This window comes from Takifugu rubripes, chromosome 1 (genome assembly GCF_901000725.2).
Source record: "Takifugu rubripes chromosome 1, fTakRub1.2, whole genome shotgun sequence".
Classification (NCBI taxonomy): domain Eukaryota; kingdom Metazoa; phylum Chordata; class Actinopteri; order Tetraodontiformes; family Tetraodontidae; genus Takifugu; species Takifugu rubripes.
The window spans coordinates 21,173,409-21,193,370 of record NC_042285.1 but is presented as its reverse complement, the minus strand read 5'-3'; the positions used below and the strand labels follow the sequence as shown (position 1 = coordinate 21,193,370).

Below are 19,962 nucleotides of genomic sequence, written 5' to 3'. Positions count from 1 at the left end.
AAAGAGGAGGGAGAGTGTCGCAGAAAAGAGAGAAGAGCATGCAACAGCAGGCAGGGAAAGGACAGCTTTTCCTTAAATCCACCCTAGAAAGGTTCCTAGCTCTCTCTAGAGGCCTGATGAGCAGACAAACTTTTAAAATGGCAGATTTCATTTCTTACCAGAATAAACCTCTGAACCTGAAAGACCCCAGAAACACGGTTCCACCCCTGCCGTCTGCACACTCAACACTAGAGGTCACCAAATCAACCCTTGACCTTTCCACCTTCTCACCAACACATCCTGCCAATAAATGACACACTGGATGACAGATAGTAGACACACAATGTTTATCAGATAAGGTCCATAATACCATGCTCAATAATAATAATAATAACCAACTGCACATACAGCAGGAAACAGGACACAAAATTAAGTAGAAATTGAAATTCAAAATAGCCAGATGGATAAAAGATAATCCAATTCATTTTTACATTGGGAAATAATACAGCTCAGTATCTACAATGTTTCCCCAACATGTAAACAGCAACGATGCACACCAAAGGAGATGAAAAAAAAGCATCTGGAAGCCTGATAAGATCTTTAGAGCTGAATGAAGAGAGGAGGGCTTTGAATCTTCGCTGTCCTCATTTTTGTCAGAGACAGAGACAATTCTGCAAGCACACAACGGAGGAGCCACAAAGGAAGACAGAAACCTACAGCTAAATATAACAAAGACTTATACAGCAGACAGGAGGTGACGTGTGCCAGGAAGAGAAGGTTACCTTTACAGAAGCCCTTTAAGCCAGACGGTGTAAACAGAGAGCGGAGGACAGGGAGGGAAAACACAAGGCGCATTTCTGCCGGCTCACATTTCCACAAGGTGCAGATTCATCTTTGGGGATTCACACCGTCACACACCTTTGGCCCCCGTGGGGCCCACAGCCGAAACTGGGGGCGTTTGAAGTTTTCACCGGACAACAATGACACACTAAAACACTGACAAAGTGGAATCACGCTGACGTTCATGCAGTAAAGTTACAGGTCCTCTGCTGTCCCAAAATCTCTGTCCCGCTCTGCTTTCACAGAGACCAGGTTACCATGACAATCAAATTCCGATCCGTAAATATCAACCACAAAACGATGCACACGCAAAGGCGTGTGCAGCACAGCTATATGCAGCACAGACAGTGGGACAAGGTCCAGCGGTAAACGTTAGAGGGCATCCTTTGAAGAATTGTCTACTGTACATTTCAGGAGAGGTTCTCCAGTTTAAACCCTCGGCTTCACCATGTAAGGTGTCACTGAAGCGCAATGTTAACATTTTATTCCGATCATTACGAGAAAAAAGAGGGGAGGAGGGGAGGTTATGGAGTGCTTTACATATTTTACAACAATTCCCCCCTTCTGCCTAAATTTGGTACCATCTTTCATTTGCCGGAGGGCTCCTGTGTCCACTCGCACGTGCCAGTACGCTATATTTAACATTTTGGCCGTCTTGTCTGCTCCTCTTCAAACTCCCAGAGAGGTTTCAGCATCATCACACACCAGTTTCGGGTGCTCGTCAACGAGCGCGTACAGGCGATGAGGAACAGACGTCACAGCACTTCAGCGGACAAAATAGTTCATTTTAGCACAAAGATCAGGAAAGATCAGATCCACGAGGGCCAACGAACACTGATTTGGGAGCAGATTCCCTTTAGAAAATGAATATTCTGCATCTTGATGAATCAGAAGACTTTTGCTGTCTTGATGACCTTTCTATGAAAAGAGCCGTCTTTTCTGCTTCAGCGAGGGTTGTTTTAGATGCTGTTGGTGTTTTTCATTTCATTTCTCTGCTTGAAATCCTTGAGGAAATCCATTTCCTCATTTATCTGGCCTCACAGTACCTTGAAAACCACATGAAGTCTTTTCATTTGAAATGTTGCAGACCTCCAAGCGAGAACCAAATCTGTTCCTATTATATCCCCGGTGCTGCTGAAAACCTCTTTATGGCTCAAAGCAACGATAAAATCCTTGAGGCAAATGTTCTGCAATTACGTTTCAATTAAGCCCACAGAAAACAGCTCCTTCCCTTCCAGAGTGCAGGAAGAGCGGAGCGTATGATGGCGGATGGCAGGACGGCTATTGATGCGCATGGATTTGACCCCGTTGCTTCAAAAAAGCAACCGTGTCTCTACAATAATGAGCTGCTTTTCCATCTTGAGCTACAGGAAGATTTCTTCCAGAAGGTTCCTGATTTGAGCTTTGGAGAACTTTTGCAGACTTTTGCTGCCTCAGATGCGAACGGGGGCTCCAGTGGGGGCCGTGAGGGGCACCTGAGAGCCGCAGTCGTAGTCCAGTTCGCCTGTGCGCGTGCGGCTTATCATCCGAGAGTGGGAGTACGCGCGTCTGTCCGTGTGTCTGTCCCTGAAACTCCTGATGTAGCTCTGTGGGCAGACAGATGGAACAGGGTTGAGGACAGAATATTAAACATGGGCTCCTAACGTGATCAATATAATGTGATTACAATAAACCGCGCAGCGCTAAGCGATAACGCCATCACACTTCCTGTGCTTCAACTAGCACCAAAGATCAGAACAACAAAAAAAGGGAAATTATTTCTTCCATTTCTCGGCACCAATAAAGTCCTGAATGCTGTGGTTGGTTGCTGGGCAACACCAGTTATACATTCCAGTTTAAAGAAATCACGACTCCCGATGTTGTGCTAAGCTAACGCATATTAAATGGAGCTTGAACGCATCTTCGGCGCAGCTCACCGGTGACAGAACATCTCCGTCGAATCGCCTTTTGTGATTGGCCTTGCAGTGGTAGCCTGGTTCAGTCTGGGACGGAGGGACCTTTGGCGTCTGCGAGCTGTGAGGCCGGTGATGAGGGTGGGCCACAGAGGGGTGGTGGTACTGCTGGTGCTGGTGGTGATTGGTTAGGGACTTCTGCTTGTGGGTGGACTTCAAGTTCTGGCGCTTTTTTTTCTTTTTGTTCTCCTTCTCCTTTTTCAGCCTCTCTTCGCGCTGCTGGATGCGCATGAGCTGGACCCTCCGCTGCTGCCGGCTCAAAACCACTGGGGCAAAACAAAGGGAGAAAGATCACGTCAAAGAAGCCCTGCTACTCAGTAGGAAAGCCTGAAACCCATTCAGCATTGTTAGAGGCTTTAAATGCAGGGTTAAAGCTCGATGTTCACATTTTCACTTCCTTTATTCCATTCAGTCAGTTCTTAGACATACAGTTCTGTGCCGCGTGTATCTGTACCGAGCTGCTCGTCTCCTGATGCATTTATATGCGTGGGTGAAAGCAACTTGTGTTATTTTCACACTCTTCGTCTGCAGTGGGTGTGTAAAACACATCCAGTCCATTCACTGCATGTTAGGGTTCAGCATGTTTTTCAATTATTCTGATCCTGCGGATTAATCAAGCAACAGCAAAACGAATGGGAACATTTTCATGAGGTCCAGACATCAATGTGTGTGTGTGTGTGTGTGAGCGTGTGTGTGTGTGTGTGTGTAAGGAGATCTATTGTTGTATTTTCAACTAACGATGCGCCATCTGCCAGGGAGAGCGGTTAATGATGCCCCTTTTTCTTTGGCTGGGCTTACCCTCACGTCAGTTTTGTGAGTGGTTATTGTGTGTGTGTGTGTGTGTGTGTGTGCTCCATCTCTGTCCAACCAGGCCTATAGAACTTATTCAAGTTATCTACATCAATCATTCAGCAACTTTTCTTTATTGCCCCAGTCTGTTGCCTCCTTTACTGTATGCCCTAGTTTATCACCCTGTCCCGCCCTTCCCCTATCCTCCTTTCTTTTTTGTGACCAGGATGGTTGCAAAGATTTACGGTATGTTTAATTCGGTAAATGCAGAAGTTCGAGGCCAAGATGTGGAAGTTACAATATTTCCTATAACACAAAGGCGATCCAGCATATTTAAATGACTCCATATTCTATAATATCAATGATCTCGTCATCCAAACCAGCAGGAACCTTAATGACATTCATGATTTTCCCTCTCATTCATCCCCAATAACTGACATCCCTGATATTAGAGTAGATTTGTTTGTATAGTATTACCTGCCCTTGTTGTATTGTATTGTATTGTGCTGCGAGGGCAACATTATTCTGTCAGTGAGAGGCCCGCATGGGTGTTTCTAATAAGAAAAACACCGAATGTGGCGGAACGCAGCAAACGGTCTTGAGTTTCCAAAAGAATGTGCTCTCTCTTTTCCTCCATGTCTTTTTAGGTCGCTGTGCACTTGCAGAGATTTCAAAATGGCACCAAAAAGGTTTCTTTATGTGTTTGCCAACACAATCGTGAGTGGAAACCGTGGCCGCTGGCTGTTTAATCCCATTATTTTAGGCCGTGTGTGACTTCTTCCAAGGCAGCAAAATCAACCGTCAGAACATTAAAGAGAGATCGAGCTGTGTGTTTCTATTTTCCTGTGAGTAAAAATCTAAAAACAGAGTCGTGTGTGTTTGTGTGTCTTTTTATCCTTTCCTTGACTTACGCTTTCTCTTACACACGGAAAAGCACGGGCACATACACAATCTCCCAGCTTTATAATGGTTGTGGTTCACGGCTGCCAAACATATTGAATTTTTAATAACATTAGAATAGATTGGGCAGTCTTGGCAGAGCCCTGTCACAGATCGATACCATGACAACATATTCTGAGATTAAAGGTTTGCCATCAATTCCCAAATCTTTGCTGAGTGTCCTGTTGTTGGTTCTAATGGTGCTGAAAGACCAGGAAAAGGCTCCCTCCTCTCATTGGACTGCTCTCTGGGTGCTGTGATGCATGGATGTAAGCTGATTTCTGAGTATCTGTGAAGGCTTCTCACATTCCTAACTCAGCTCCTGAAACATCCTGTTACCAACAACTGATGAGAGAGGAACCTGTGATAAATAGCAGCATTGTTTACCAGGAGCAGAACGTCCATGTGTACGTGCGCACATAGGCCATCACTCACCCTCTGTGTGGGAAAACCCCTCTGCTGTGACTTTCCACTGGATCAGCACACCGAGGAAGGTGAGGACAGGCCACACCCCCAGGATGACCCAGGTGAACCAGCACACTGGCTTCTTAGGTGCCACCTGCAAGTAAAACACCACAGTAGATATTTATGGAATGGCTTTATTAGCTACACCAAGGTCTCCCGGAGATGACAGGGAGACTGACACACAGATTCTGGCCAAGGCCAACATGAACACTTGATGATGATGATGATGATGATGATGACGACGATGCCATGGCGGCACATAAACACGCGGCCCCACCTACCCTGAGTCTCTCGTAGATGTAGTGCACCAAAGCAAACAGCTCGATGAAGTAATCCACAGTGACGGTGATGATGGCGGAGCCGAAGGTTGCTGTGGAGAAAGTGACGAAGCAGCGCTGCCACTGGAGAGTGAGCACGGCGAACAGCGTCCCAGAGCCAAGAAGGATGCCCAGGGGGACCCACACGGTCCTGGGGTGGTAGAACTCTTCCATCACCTTTAAGAGCGGAGGGTTAGTTTTAGGCTATTATAACCCAAATGCATTTTTTAGGTTTAATTGTTCTAATCTGCAGAAACAGGAAGTCTCACCACCAGAGATGCCACTCCTAACAGCAGACCCAGAAGGAGACCCACCATAAACAGCCCCACACTGCGGACCAACATGGTAACCAAGCCGCACAGGGTCCCGATGCCCAGGCCAATGCCCACAGACGCCTCCACGCTCAGCTGAGTGTCCATCACTCTCTCCTTGTAGCACAGCATGAAGATGACCACAGAGCCGAACATGAGGCCGGTGAGGAACAACACCGCCTTGAAACATCGATAACCTGGGGGGGGGAGAGAAAGCAGATGCTGTGAGGCAGCCCACGGCATCAAACTCTGATCCATAACCACGGGAGCGTCGCGGCTCAAGGAGCGGGACAACGCCAGGTGATTGATTATTGTACACAGAAACTTGGAAATCGATCTTAAAGACACCTTATTACAAAAGTCATGATGGGCAGGAAAACAGTGCAGTGATTCATTTTCAGCTTTTTCATGGGAGAGAAAGGCGTTGTTGTGGTTTGAGGAAGGTCGGACATGCTAAACCGTCTCTACAAACCTTCCTGAAGCTATGCTAACGTAAGAAAATCCCCACATTCTAGGTCAGCCACACTTATTAGTCCACCAGCCTGCTGAATACAACATCCTACATCCATCTCTGTTATCTGTTGTTCTCTCTGTTCTTTGTTGCAGTGAAAACAACGGAAGGATGAAACGCTAGCTTATAAAGTTAGAAGGTCCTCGGCCCATGCTTTTATTTTTACCGCCCGCCCGCCTTCTTCCTTGCTCTGACTGGACTGTATCTTGGGGGAGAACCGACATCAGATTGTTATCTTTGTGTAATCAGGCGTCACACAGCTGAGCTGAACAATCCTCTGCCTCTCATCCAGCGCTCCGTTCATGCTCATCCCTCAAGACTCGCTTTCTCTGACTGCTCCTCCACGTTTGATCCTTCATCCACACTATCATTCCTCTGCTCTCCTCTTTCGTGTCTTCTCTGCTGCCCCTTCTCTTCCAAACTGCTTCTCTTCCAGGCATCAGTGCGTCCACCCCAGCTGTTCACTCCAGCTCATTTAAGAGCTTCCTCACTTCTGACCTCTTTTTCTGCCCTCCAACCATGTTGTTTCTGCCTCATCCTCCCATTTCCTGCATCACGTATATGCAGAATACAGCACATTCCCTGTGCTTCCATCAGCGGGAAGATTATTCAAACGTGAGCGTTTTGAGGAGCGCTGACAATCTGAATCGTGTTCTCGTTTGCAGGGATCTGGTTTGTTGGGGAAATTCTGGCTCAGAGTTCGGAGACGCAATTTAGCTTTCTGAGGGCTGAGGACAGACAAACAGATAAGACTCACAACAGATGGTGAAGGACTCGGAGTAAAGTGTGATTCAGCATCACACAAAACCATCTTTACATGCTCAGATCCACAGCTAACATGATATCAAGCGCGAAATGAGACAGTTCCTGCATTTCTGCAGTTTTGTGAAGTACAGTTAATTGTGATTGGGGTCGTTTTCTGGCACATGCCTAAAGGCACTCTTGGCATTTTGTGCCGGTGGATGTAGGACGGTAATGTTTGGTACCCAGACGATGGCTTTGTTTCAAGGCTCCAGCCTGTTCGCCTGCTGTCGGCTATCTAAAATAAAGTTCTTAGGGAGCCTATTTGTAATGCAGGGAGTGAAGCTGCCGATGCTTTAGTGGGACATATACAGAGAATGCCAATGGCTGCACGCTTCAGTGCATCGCTCACCATCTATTTGTATGCTGCACACCTGTGGAGAGCTTCAACGTGCATCAATATTCATTCCAAATCAGCGTGGTTGTTTCACAAATCTAATTACAGTGTTTTGCATTTTCTGTTATTTTTGTCTTTTAAATGGATTCTCCCCGGATATACTAGTGGCCACCACTGTCCAGGGCTGCAGGTGTGGTTTTAAACAACATGATTTATCTCAGCAAAGGCTGAACACAACAACCACAATAATGAGCTGCGCTGACTGCCTGTCATTCAAATACATTTACACTCCCATAAAGTTCTGAACACGAGGATGTCTCTATTCAGAGGCACGTGAGGAAACTTCTGCAAAACTACAGGTTTGTGAAAAGCCTGCAACATTTGCAGGACTTCTCTCTAATTATTTATCGATCGCTGTAATGACTTCACATTCCGACTCATTAGGCTGAGCCGTTAATAGTTATGGTTCAATCAAACAATCACACGATGCACAAAATTCTGCCTGCAGTCAGAATTCTGCGGACCTGGTGTACACTTTGTAATTAGCCCAGTCTCACTTTCAGCTGTGAGTCAATGATTATATTGGCGTATTTAAGTTGAATTTCTGCTGCTCACTTCTTTGAATGCTCAGTAAGAAATCCCAATACTGTGTGTGACAACTTTATAAACCAAAACATGGAATGAAAAGACAAGTCCGCCTGCTGAAGTGACAGCAGGGCCTGGGTTATAATTAGCTCTTTTGATTTGGCAACGGCAATTAAGAAATACGTTTTTATCAAGCAACTTTAGTACATTTAGAAATATGAAAATAAGTCAAACTACTGTAATCAGTTCTCCACTGAGAAGTATTTTTAATATAATTACTCACCAAAGAAGCAGTAGATAATTCCAAAGAGGCAACACATGGAACAAACCACTGACGGCACGATCTCATATCGCCTCTCAATTTCCCGGTCGCAGCGCAGCGCCTCCTCCGACAACCCCAGCAGCGGGCTGGCGGACGTCATGGTGAGGGAGGTTTCAGCAGGCCTGACAGAGAGGGGGCTGAGGGCTGGAGGGGGAGCGCAGGGACGACTGGATCAGGGGGACTCGCCCATCGAAATGTGCCGACCTGCAAAACCGGGGAAGTAAAGAGAAAATATGACAGAGAGAAGGAGGATGTGAAGAATTTATCACCAGGGAAACAGCAGCACACGCTGGCAGAGCGACAGAATACTAGAAGCCCAAATCATTTACGTTCACTCCACTACTACAGACAGAAGGATGTCTCTCTCTCTCACACACACACACACACACACACACACCTGCCTACCATGTAAATCGTTCAAATCAGACTTTCACACGTTGCGTTTCATCTCCATGTTCAGTGAGACACTGTCAAGATGATTGACAAACCCTAAATCGTGTGAACTTCAGTGAAGCTGTGATTATTTGACTGCGACGGCTGAAATTCAAACCCGAATTTCTTTTTTGTAATTTTTGAGACCTTTTCTCTGTAGAACATGTTGCATTAGGGAAAAAGAACTGTACTGATATGATGTTGGGTTCATAGGCCCAAATAGGTATGGGTTCATTTCTTTAAGGTAATTAATGCAGAATATAGCATAAACCACCGTGTGTGAGTACAAATTGTGTTTAATAAGGCTTCACTTTCCTTAGTAAATGTTGCCAGACGCCAGCTGTGATATTGCCCTGCTGCTGGATTTATATTTAAGCTATTTAGCCTAATGCATTATTACATAAAGATCTACGCTTATATAATCCAGCGCAATATTGACAACTTTATTCCTAATTGCTCTGCTTGTGTCCTCCGGGCCTGAAAAAGACACAAAGATCAATTAGTAGAGTGTTTCCTCTGCAGGCAGGCGTCTCTGAGATTCTAATCATTCATTCCTTTTTTTCCTAGAGGACTAAAGTGTGCCCTGGGGCTTCCACTGCCTTTGTTTCCTAGCATCACTGCCATTAGCTAATAAAGTGATCAAATTAACTGTGTTTTCCCGTGTGGGGGTGTATTTATCCACCCCAACATGAACAAACAGACACCATTTTAGCCTTTAAACACCTATTTTTGCATCAAAATGCTGCATTTGAGTTACATTCACCCTAAACACACCTCCGCAAAATCCAAGCACCAAAGCCAAACTGGGTCCGTTTATTCCAGTTGAGCCTTTGACTGAGAACACTCTGTAAGTGGCGCAAATCTCTGAATTTTATTCACTATCATCATTATTTTATGAAATGTCTACTACACCTTTTACATCTTTTATGCGCTCGTCCTGGCTGCTGCTCTCACAACACCACTGTGTTCAGGCGGTGCTGTGTCTTTCTAATTGAACCCTTGTGACTCCTGTACTTTTCACATTTCCTTTCCATTGTAAATCCTCCATTTTCCAACATTTTTTTTTATTCCAGTTCGTTGCGGTACAAAGCCACTGTGCTATTAACAGTTATTGATTTTTATTAATGAATGGAAAGTGTTGTGGCAGCATCTGGTGTAATTCCGTTCATGATGTGAGTGTGTTGCTGTCCACCAGTGTGGATCCACCACGGATCTCGGCTCTTCACAACAGTGTTTAATCAGCGTTATTCCAGCACTCGATTCCCTGCGTTACAAGTCGTAACTTCCAACACATTCGCTGATATACTGAAATCTGATAAGCTATCACACCGCTGACTGGAAGAGAATAAAGTGTTTATAATTCATTTAACAGAAACACTTGTGTTTGCTTCCATCATGAAACACCATGAAGGTCTTACCACTACTTCACTGGGACTAGAAACATCTTTCCAGTATGACACCAGGACAATTTTAACTTGGCGTCCCACCAGCTCCTGCAAACTGTGAAAATCCCCGGGCGAAAGACACAATCAGCGTGGCCAGAGTGCCCCTCTCACACAGAGCTCCGCTTCCATTATCTGCTCTTGTGTCTTTTTCACTCTGTGTTCCATGTTTGCTGCTGACTCGTGCTTTCTCTCTGTGTTATTATCAGCTATTCCTGAATTATTGCTTTGTCCAACTACCCAGACTTTGTTAATATTCCTGAACCCACCAGGACACCCTTCAGCTGTCTTTTGCATGGCATGCTGCCTCTTTGCTTTCCCATTAGCAAGAGATCAGATTTAAATATCCCTCTCAGGTTAGGGTCATCAGTATTTGGTACAGGTTGCCACCAAATCTGAAAAGCAAATTCAATAATTTAAATTCACAACTGTCGTTCCCAACTCGGTGGTGAAATGGATCAATTCACGATGTGGCTGCGGTGGGAAAGAATAATGAAATGAAAAGTGTGTTCGAATTCCCTCCTACTGAACGGCAGTTTTACCAAATCAGCTGCAGAGTCAGAGTCAGCTGCATGTCACATGACCCTGGTGAGCCGAAGGCCGACTCAACGAGTAACATTGCGCCGACATGACGAAAACGAGCCACGAGGTCAGCAACAGGAGTGGAAACGCCTTATAATATTTAAGAACGCCACATGCACTTGATTGTCTGATCAACCAGTGGAGCTGGAATAACCCTGTTTAGAAGCTGTGGTGCTCGTCTCCGTGGGAATGTGCATGTTAACAACCCACTGTGGTGGTTTCTTTCAAGCCCCAGCAGCAGACAGCTTTGACCTCTGACCCCTATTGAGCTACACCCTCTTTATTAGTCAAGGCTCTCGCTAAAAGCAAAATGAGCATATTGTGACTAAAATCGCTCCGTTTGGTTTGTGTGACTGCGGATTTTTAGCTCTGTGACATTGGGGAGCTACATTAGACTCGTGCGTGTGTAGCAACATGACAGAAACACCCAATTAATGCAATTAAAGGTCACTGATTGCTATTACCATTATCTGATTTCATGCTAACGTGCACCCTGAGTTCTCTCCAGACATCGCAGCTCAGGTCTGCGGCTGATTTAACGTCTTCCACCCTCCGTGGGGCGCGACGGCCGCAGGACGAGGCGATGATACGGTGATAGCTTTGCTTTGGTCTGCGGTAAGTGAAGATAATGTAGTGAGACCTAAATAATCGAATGGAAGCGATCGAGATTGTCGCCTTTCCTCCCTGCCGAAGAATGATGAGCCAGTGATTCACAGCATAGGGACCCAAACGGCTGACACAAATCACAGCCCGCACGCCGATTTGCTCCGCTACATCCTGGCTGGTTACATTTCAGAAGCAGTGGCGGCGTAATAACCTTTCCAAGCACTCTGCTCTCGACTCGGCTGGAGTTTGCTTTCTGCCGCTCTCTCCTGCAGATGCGACGACTGTCCGAGGTCACAGATCAGATCTGGACGCTGCCGGCGGTGTGATAAGACCTTCATGATTTGTTCTGCTACACGTCAGCCCTGTCTTCAGAACTGTATTTCTGTGCTCGTGCAGTAAATGCAAGTTCATCTCTGTGTCAGCGCTCACACAGAGATGAACAACACATTCAGATCATTGATCCACATTTGCTCCGGGGCAAAGGAACGGCTGTCTCTCACTGTTTAAACGGGTTGTTTGTAGATTACTGTTCAAACCCCATTTTGGGGTGGATTTTCCTCAGCAAGCTTGTAATTGTCAGAATGGGACGACGCAAAGAAGATGATGAGATGTTTGCACGTGTCTCTGGGTGTGTGTATGTGTGCCAGCATGAATAATTTAGAGAACGACACCAAGTGGTGGTGACAGAGTATCACCAGAACGAGGACATCCTGCTCTCCAGGGCAGAGAGAGGAAAAGAGACAGAGAGAGAGAGAGGGAGAGAAGGGTGGTGGCTGATCACAGAAAAAAATGGGAAAAATCAATAACTAGATTTTCTCTCTCTCTCACACACACAAACACACACACACACACACACACACACACACACACACACATACACACACTCACTCTCTTTTGCTGTGCTAGCAGGGTGCAAGCAGGTTCAAAACTTCCAGATTCCTGCTATGGTGAAATCTTAAAGTTTGAAAATGTGATCCAGACCAAAAGAGAAAGCAGATTTAAAGGAGTGATGGTGACAGTTTTACGTGTATGTATTATTTATATTCTTATAAGACACAATATGGTCATAACAGATTAAAATGTAATGTATTATAAAATAATGAAATGTAGCGCACATTAAGATGGATTAACTAGAGTTAACGAACACCTTGTTCAGGCATAAAGGCGTCCATATGTGCACTTGGCACAGGACGCCTTCGGCCGCAGATCGATGATCGACTTTGTGGTCGTGTCATCGGATTTGCGGCCACATGTTCTGGACACTCAGGTGAAGAGAGGGGCGGAGCTGTCAACTGATCACCGCCTGGTGGTAAGTTGGCTCCAATGGTGGGGAAGGATGCCGGACAGACCCGGCAGGCCCAGACGTGTTGTGAGGGTCTGCTGGGAACGCCTGGCAGAGTCTCCTGTCAGAAGGAGCTTCAACTCACGCCTCCGGGAGAGCTTTGACCATGTCCCGGGGGAGGCGGGGGACATTGAGTCCGAGTGGACCATGTTCCGTGCCTCCATTGTTGAGGCGGCTGACCGATGCTGTGGCCGCAAGGTGGTTGGTGCCTGTCGTGGCGGCAAGGCCCGAACCGGCTGGTGGACACCAGCGGTGAGGGATGCCGTCAAGCTGAAGAAGGAGTTGTATCGGGCCTTACTGGCTTGTGGGACTCCTGAGGCAGCAGATGGGTACCGGCGTGCCAAGCGGAGTGCAGCTACGGCGGTTGCCGAGGCAAAGACCCGGGCATGGGAAGAGTTCGGTGAGGCCATGGAGAACGACTTTCGGACGACCTCCAAAAGGTTCTGGACCACCATCTGGCGTCTGAGGAAAGGGAAGCAGTACACTGTCAACACTGTATAGTGGTGATGGTGTGCTGCTGACCTCAACTCGGGATGTTGTGGATTGGTGGAAGGAATACTTTGAGGACTACTCAATCCCACCAACACGCCTTCCAGTGAGGAAGTAGGGCCTGGGGACCTGGGGATAGGCTCTCATATCTCCGGGGCTGAAGTTGCCGAGGCAGTCAAAAAACTCCTCGGTGGCAAGGCCCTGGGGGTGGATGAGATCCACCCGGAGTTCCTTAATCCTCTGGATGTTGTAGGGCTGTCGTGGTTGACTCGACTCTGCAACATCGCGTGGACATTGGGGGCAGTGCTGCTGGATTGGCAGACCGGGGTGATAGTCCCTCTTTTTAAGAAGGGGGACCGGAGGGTGTGTTCCAACTATAGGGGGATCAAACTCCTCAGCCTCCCTGGTAAGGTCTATTCAGGGGTACTGGAGAGGAGCGTCCGCCGGATAGTCGAACCTCAGATTCAGGAGGAGCAATGTGGTTTTCGTCCTGGGCGTGGAACAGTGGACCAGCTCTACACCCTCAGCAGGGTCTTCGAGGGTGCATGGGAGTTTGCCCAACCAGTCCACATGTGGTTTGTGGACTTGGAGAAGGCATTCGACCGTGTCCCTCGGGGGTCCTGTGGGGGGTCCTCCGAGAGTATGGGGTGTCAGGCCCGCTGATACGGGCCGTCCGCTCCCTGTACGATCAGTGTCAGAGTTTGGTCCGCATTGCTGGCAGTAAGTCGAACTCGTTTCCGGTGAGGGTTGGCCTCCGCCAGGGCTGCCCTTTGTCACCGATTCTGTTCAGAATTTGTATGGACAGAATTTCTAGGTGCAGTCATGGTGTTGAGGGGGTCCGGTTTGGTGACCTCAGGATTGGGTCTCTGCTTTTTGCAGATGATGTGGTCCTGTTGGCTTCATCGGCCCGTGACCTCCAACTATCACTGGATCGGTTCGCCGCCGCATGTGAAGCGGCTGGGATGAAATTCAGCACCTCCAAATCCGAGGCCATGGTTCTCAACCGGAAAAAGGTGGAGTGCCTTCTCCGGGTCAAGGAGGAGATCCTGCCCCAAGTGGAGGAGTTTAAGTACCTCGGGGTCTTGTTACGAGTGAGGCATGAATGGAGCAGGAGATCGACAGGCGGATCGGTGCGGCGTCCGCAGCAATGCGGACTCTGAGAGCTGAGCCGGTCGATCTTCATTCCTCCCCTCACCTATGGTCATGAGCTTTGGGTAATGACCGAAAGAACAAGATCACGGGTACAAGCGGCTGAAATGAGCTTGGGTGAGAAGGGTGAGAAGCTCTGCCATCTGGGAGGAGCTCAGAGTAGAGCTGCTGCTCCTCCGCGTTGAGAGGAGCCAGATGAGGTGGCTTGGGCATCTAGTTAGGATGCCCCCTGGACGCCTCCCTGGTGAGGTGCTCAGGGCATGTCCCTCTGGTAGGAGACCCCCGGGAAGACCCAGGACACGTTGGAGAGACTATGTCACTCGACTGGCCTGGGAACGCCTGGGGATCCCTCCGGATGAGCTGGAAGAAGTAGCTGGGGAGAGGGAAGTCTGGGCTTCTCTTCTTAGGCTGCTGCCCCCGCGACCCGACCCGGATAAGCGGTAGAGGATGGATGGATGGATGGATAACTAGAGTTTAGGACCTTCAAAGTGTCCCAAATTATTTGCAGTCTGCAAACTTTCAAAATCTGTTCAACAAAATGTGAACAAAAGGCCCTGATATTAGAAGATAATCTGGGTGTCAGGAGGTGAGATGGATTTTTTTAAAATGTACTGAAGAATATTAATTACGGTTCCAACCGATGGCCTCAATCTTGGCTCTGAGGACTCGTGCGCAGACTCACAGTAACGAGTTCAGTAGGTCGGGAGGTTTAACCTGGTTGATGTATTGAGAAATGCTGAGTGGAAAACCTTATGCAACCAGAGCCACTGCTGAGCTGTTGGCTTTTGATTACAGTGGATCTTGAAACAAATAAATGCATTTTGATTTATATCCTGCAAAAGTGGTGAGGCAGAGGAATATTCACACGTTCACAAGTCTTTCAGTTAGAAACAAAGTGGAGCAACATTCTGGCACCTACAGAGGGAGACCTGCCGAAATATTCATATAAATATTTGATTTTCATTTTGAAAAACAGTACAATACAGATAATATTCACTACAAAACAGTAAAGTTAAGGTTCACTCACTGGTTTATGGATTTCCTGACTGACCTGCATGTAATCTAATGCATGTAATGTAATCTAAACATTAGTTAAGAGTTTATTTATGTCATCTTAAAATGAGAAAGATCAAGAATATGAGGATAAACTATAAAAAGGTTGTGTGTTTCCAGGTAAGCTGATACTACCGTGTATCCCAAAAACCATCAGTCTGAACATCACAAAGACATGTGGTTCTGTTGGCAGCTGCGGCCCTCTGATTAAGAAAGACAGAGTGTACGTGACTCACGGTGTTGCTGGTGTCATGGTAACAGGATGACTGTTTGCATGTATTCCATCTGTCCCAGGTGTGTGTTTGTGTGTGAAAGAGAGCGAGCGAGCGAGAGAGAGAGAGAGAGAGAGCTTAAAAATGTTAGGGAAACCAGCACAATGGCAGATTTTCCAGGACGGGAGTGCTGTCATGGTGACCACTGCTGGTCAATAGCTGCAATTTCCCTTCCCAAGGTTACAAGACTGTTGTTAACACACACATAATAATTGGAAGCAAATGCTTCCAGTTATTTACAGCATTGCTGGTGGCACAAATGTGGATGGGAACTCCACCCTTATGGGGACATTGAGGTGTTGAGCACAACTAATCGGTGCAAAAAATAATTTCTTTTGTCGGGGGCTTTGGTTTCTAGCAAGCCAGACTGTATGCTTAAATTAAAGTAGTCTCTCCTGTTGGCATAGCAACCATCAAGGCATAGATAACCTTGCTGCTCTGTGAAAACACACCCACCATCGCATCTTTCATTAACTGTCTGCTGGACTGAAACTTTATAGAGCAAAAGCAAAAAAAAAAAAAGAAGAAAAAGAGCAGAAGCAGTGTAGCTCAATAACTGGTAATATTTACAGATGTGAGATGTTGGTCAGTCTTCTACTCTTTTGCCTTTGTTGATTTTATAGAACGGTCCTGTAGCGAGCAGCCAATTAAGGCTTTAAAACACCTTAATTGCACCGTTTCTGTGTCCAAATGAGCAGTCTGTGTTCAGTTTCGTACCTAGATTTGTTGCTCTTGTCAGCAGGAGTGAAGTCCAGTGAATATTCTAGCACCTGTGGCCGCTCTTGCTGCTCGGAAGGTTGGAGGCGCCCGAACTGGCAGTGAGCAGTCCTCTCCCTGCTTCACCCTGCACTGGATCCTCCGATGTGGTGTTGAAAGTAAAGTGATCTGACACCGTGTTTGCATATGTTTGTGTGTGTGTGCATGCACCGGTGGCCCTGGCATTGATCCCCCCGTAAGCCTCGCTCATCGTTTGCGGTCTGGAGGTGAGTTGACAGGGGGAGTAAAGAGGCTTTCATCAGATTACAGCTCATTCGCTGTCACTGTCTCTCCTCCCTGAGTCATTTATCTCTCTGCAGCTTTCAACTACTTCTGGCTCTGGCTGAGCATCAGACCTTTACACCACAGTGGTGAATGTGTCTTCAATCCCACACGGATCCATTTCTCTCTCTCTAAATGCCCCCAATGAGCGGAGGGAGACAGAGAATTCATCAAAATGATGAAGTTACAAAAGAGGGCATTAACGCCCTGTAGTACTTTTTAATGCAGGTAACATCATGTATATGTGATGTTTCTGAGCTCTATAGAACAGTCATTACTTACACATAAATGGTTCTGATGGCTTTCAGGAACCTTTTTGTTTTCTATCTTTTTATTTGCAGCTTCAGGAGCAATAAAGCAGAAGCTAGCAGAGCTAAATTTACCAACAAGTACCTATAGCAGCAAACGCTGTGTGTTCAGTCTGACAGAAGCGTGAGAACAAGACAGTTGCCATCTCTCTGTATCGCCTCCTCTCTTTGGCTGGTTTAGCAGCGCAGCCTCTCTGAAGACCTGTCCTGAATTACTGCGTATATTTGTTGCTTTTTTTGCTTCTGCTTTGCTCTACTTATTTGTTGTTGTTTACCCACGTTGGCGTCCTCATTGATGATATTTATGACATCACATTGAACTCCTGAGCATCCTGTTCCATCATGAAGCTGAATATTGCTGACAGCATTCATTGGTGTACACATCTCCATCTCTCCACCCCCCTCCACACACACACACACACACACACAGATGGGGAGTCCTTACACACATTGGCTCTCGACCTGATGCTGCCCTCACCACAGTCATATACATTTAGCACAGAGTGCTATAATCATGAGATCCCGAGAGCCCAGTGGCCACAGCAAACAGGCGTGTAAGTGTTTGAAGCGGTGCGTATGTGCATACACCAGTGGAAAGGACAACACGTATTAATAGGATTACCATCGACTTTGCCCTTTCTCTCCCTTCTTTCACTCACACTTTCTTTCCTGATCCCCCACCACCGCCTCCTACTCGTTCATCTCTTTTGCCAGCTTCGGTCTGGCTGTACATTTATCTTCCCACTTTGACTTCGCTCTTAATATTTATTCCTCTAATTACTCCCCAGTTCACTCCGGGCCCTCCTTTGCTCTCATTTGTCACTCTCTTTCATCCCCACTCCTTATTTCCACTGATCAGGAACACTGATGCTTGATGCGTAATAGCTCTGTCAGACAGTGAAGCCCCCGTGTGTTCTGTTCACTACACTTACATAACCCGACAGCAAAGCTATGCGCATTGCGTAGCAACATGGGAAATCCAGGGGCAGCATGAATGAAATCGGTGTCCACACTCTGCTTCGCTGCGCCTCAAACCCAAATCACTGACTCCCTGAAATGCATTTGACAGTTTTTCTTCATACTAACATTTATAAAAAGGGGAACCTCTGATATTAAACTACACTTCCTGTGATGCCCTAAAGCTGGTTCTGAAGGAACAAAAGACAAAATTGGTGTTTTGGAGTCCTGAGCACATCCCCCAATGGATGTTTTCGGTGGAAGTCACAAATGTGGACTTCCACTTGATGAGTTATGGGATCAACAAAGGACCACATGGGGCCCCTCTTCTCAAAAGCACCTGCACACAAGCATCGTTTCATGCTGTGTTTTATTCCCACATCCTCATTGAAGGCACGTTTGGATTTGAATGGTTCGATAATCATTTGCGTTGGTATAATTAAGAAATGATAAGGGAGATGTGGAGCATATAACTGGTTTGTATCTTACTGATAGACCATATAACTAATATTAAAGCATAAATAAAGGAAGATGCTTGATTGATTGCGATAATTGCCCCGTTTTGCTCGCATGAATCTACCAATAATGATGATTTTTTTAAGTTCGGGTGGGGGTAAATCCTTCCTCCCACTTTGCCTCTCGGTGTTTTGGTTCGCGGGTGAAGTCAGCCAGGTGCATCCAGATGTGCTGCCTGTTTTGAAACTGGCCAGACAGCCAGATGTTGACGGGGCGCGTGCGACTTTCCGCGAAATCAGTATTTCCTGGCGGTGGCCACGCGCTGCCCGACGCAGTTAGCGACGCTGGGGTCAAACACAGCGATTAGTGGCTTAAATCTTTAATTCCTACGCACCGTTGAGGCTTCATCTGGCCGCCAGCGACAGCCTGCCGAGCCGAGGCTGCGCCAAATGTTCCGTTAAGGGACGGTTTGGAAACAAAAGAGGACAGACAATAGATGTGCGAGAGCCCTCCATGTGTCTCATTTACAAAGGCAGCTACGGCGGCACTAATTAGCTTTTGTCCGTCATTTTAAGACATGTTGTGTCTGCTGGATGGAGATAACCACAAGCTTCCGTTTATGTCACAATAAAATAAATAAAATAAAACGATACAGCGGACCAAAGCGAGCAGTTCTAGAAAAACAAAGAAAACACTCACCTCAGAAAAGCATCATATTCCCGTTCTTGCTGACCAAACGGGAGCCAAGAGAGAGAGAGAAATCTAGCCTGGTGAACTTTAAAAGCCCACCATCATGAGCCAGACCAAAGGGCTGCTAACACAACTCCAGAAGACACCCAGAAGCTGGGGCTCACACAAAGCTGAACTCCTCTCCGCCTCTTCCACTCTTGGCTTCCTACCGGTCGTGTTTTCCAGGCTGACGCGCTGTTGTTGTCAGCGGCGCCTCATGTAATATTGAAGAGCGGTAATGGAGCCACTTCGACGGGAAATGGAGGCGCCTCTCTCTTTATTCCGTGTTTACATCGCGCTGTATTAGCAGCCTTCGCGGTGTTTATCCCCGCCGACGCACCAGCTCGTGCGCTCCCTTTGTGCTCTCTGTCCTCGCGGCGGGTAACGGGTTAAACCATTCGTTGAGTGGGAGGGGGGGTGGCAATCGAGCTATTCATGTGGGAACGAGCGACGTAGTGATTTGAGTTCAAATGTGAAATAAATAGATAAATACTAAAGGAAAGGGGAAGGGGCGACGAAGACTGGGGAGAAGTGAGCGGAAGGGAGTGACGAAGCGAGGTCGTGCCGACGCACCCACCCCTCCGCGAACTTCAAGAGAGGGTCGTTTAAAAGAAAGCCTTATTGCCAGATCGCGCGACTGTTATCTTTAAATGTGCACATGATCACAAAGAAGCTTGAACGGTGAGATTAATGGGGTTTAAAATTTTGGCTCCCAAGTCATTTTTTTAACTTTTAGTTTTTAATTTATTCTAAAGGAATAACATCCTTAACGGGTTGTCTAGGTTTGGCTAATTGACTGAATGCCATCTGATAATGGAGGAGGTGGGGGAGCTTTTGTCTGGGCGCTCCTTCCCTCGGTGATGCAGGAGACTGATCAGGACCCTGGAGAGCTCCCAGTCAGCTGCCACCTGTGTCAGTGATGAGACATGAAATTTCAGCCAGGAGATATCCGTGGCGTT

General features: G+C 46.9%; 1 protein-coding gene across 1 annotated transcript; it reads right to left on the bottom strand.

Annotated features, from left to right (window-relative positions):
- Positions 1 to 585: 585 nt before the first annotated feature.
- On the bottom strand, positions 586 to 19,391 carry tmem198aa (transmembrane protein 198aa). The gene is made up of 7 exons (XM_029840628.1): positions 18,974 to 19,391; positions 8,110 to 8,352; positions 5,551 to 5,789; positions 5,246 to 5,458; positions 4,935 to 5,058; positions 2,736 to 3,037; positions 586 to 2,405 (listed from the first exon to the last, which is right to left on the bottom strand). The coding sequence occupies exons 2-7, from the start codon at positions 8,246 to 8,248 to the stop codon at positions 2,253 to 2,255; spliced, it is 1,170 nt and encodes a 389-aa protein (XP_029696488.1). The 5' UTR covers positions 8,249 to 8,352; positions 18,974 to 19,391; the 3' UTR covers positions 586 to 2,252.
- Between the last annotated feature and the right edge of the window lie 571 nt (positions 19,392 to 19,962).

Excerpts from the sequence above, each read along its gene's own strand:
- tmem198aa (XM_029840628.1), bottom strand. The coding sequence starts at position 8,248 with ATGACGTCCGCCAGCCCGCTGCTGGGGTTGTCGGAGGAGGCGCTGCGC. Across the intron at positions 5,790-8,109 it reads AATTATCTACTGCTTCTTTG|GTTATCGATGTTTCAAGGCG; the intron begins GTGAGTAATTAT and ends TCCCCCCCCCAG. Across the intron at positions 5,459-5,550 it reads TAGGAGTGGCATCTCTGGTG|GTGATGGAAGAGTTCTACCA; the intron begins GTGAGACTTCCT and ends CCGCTCTTAAAG.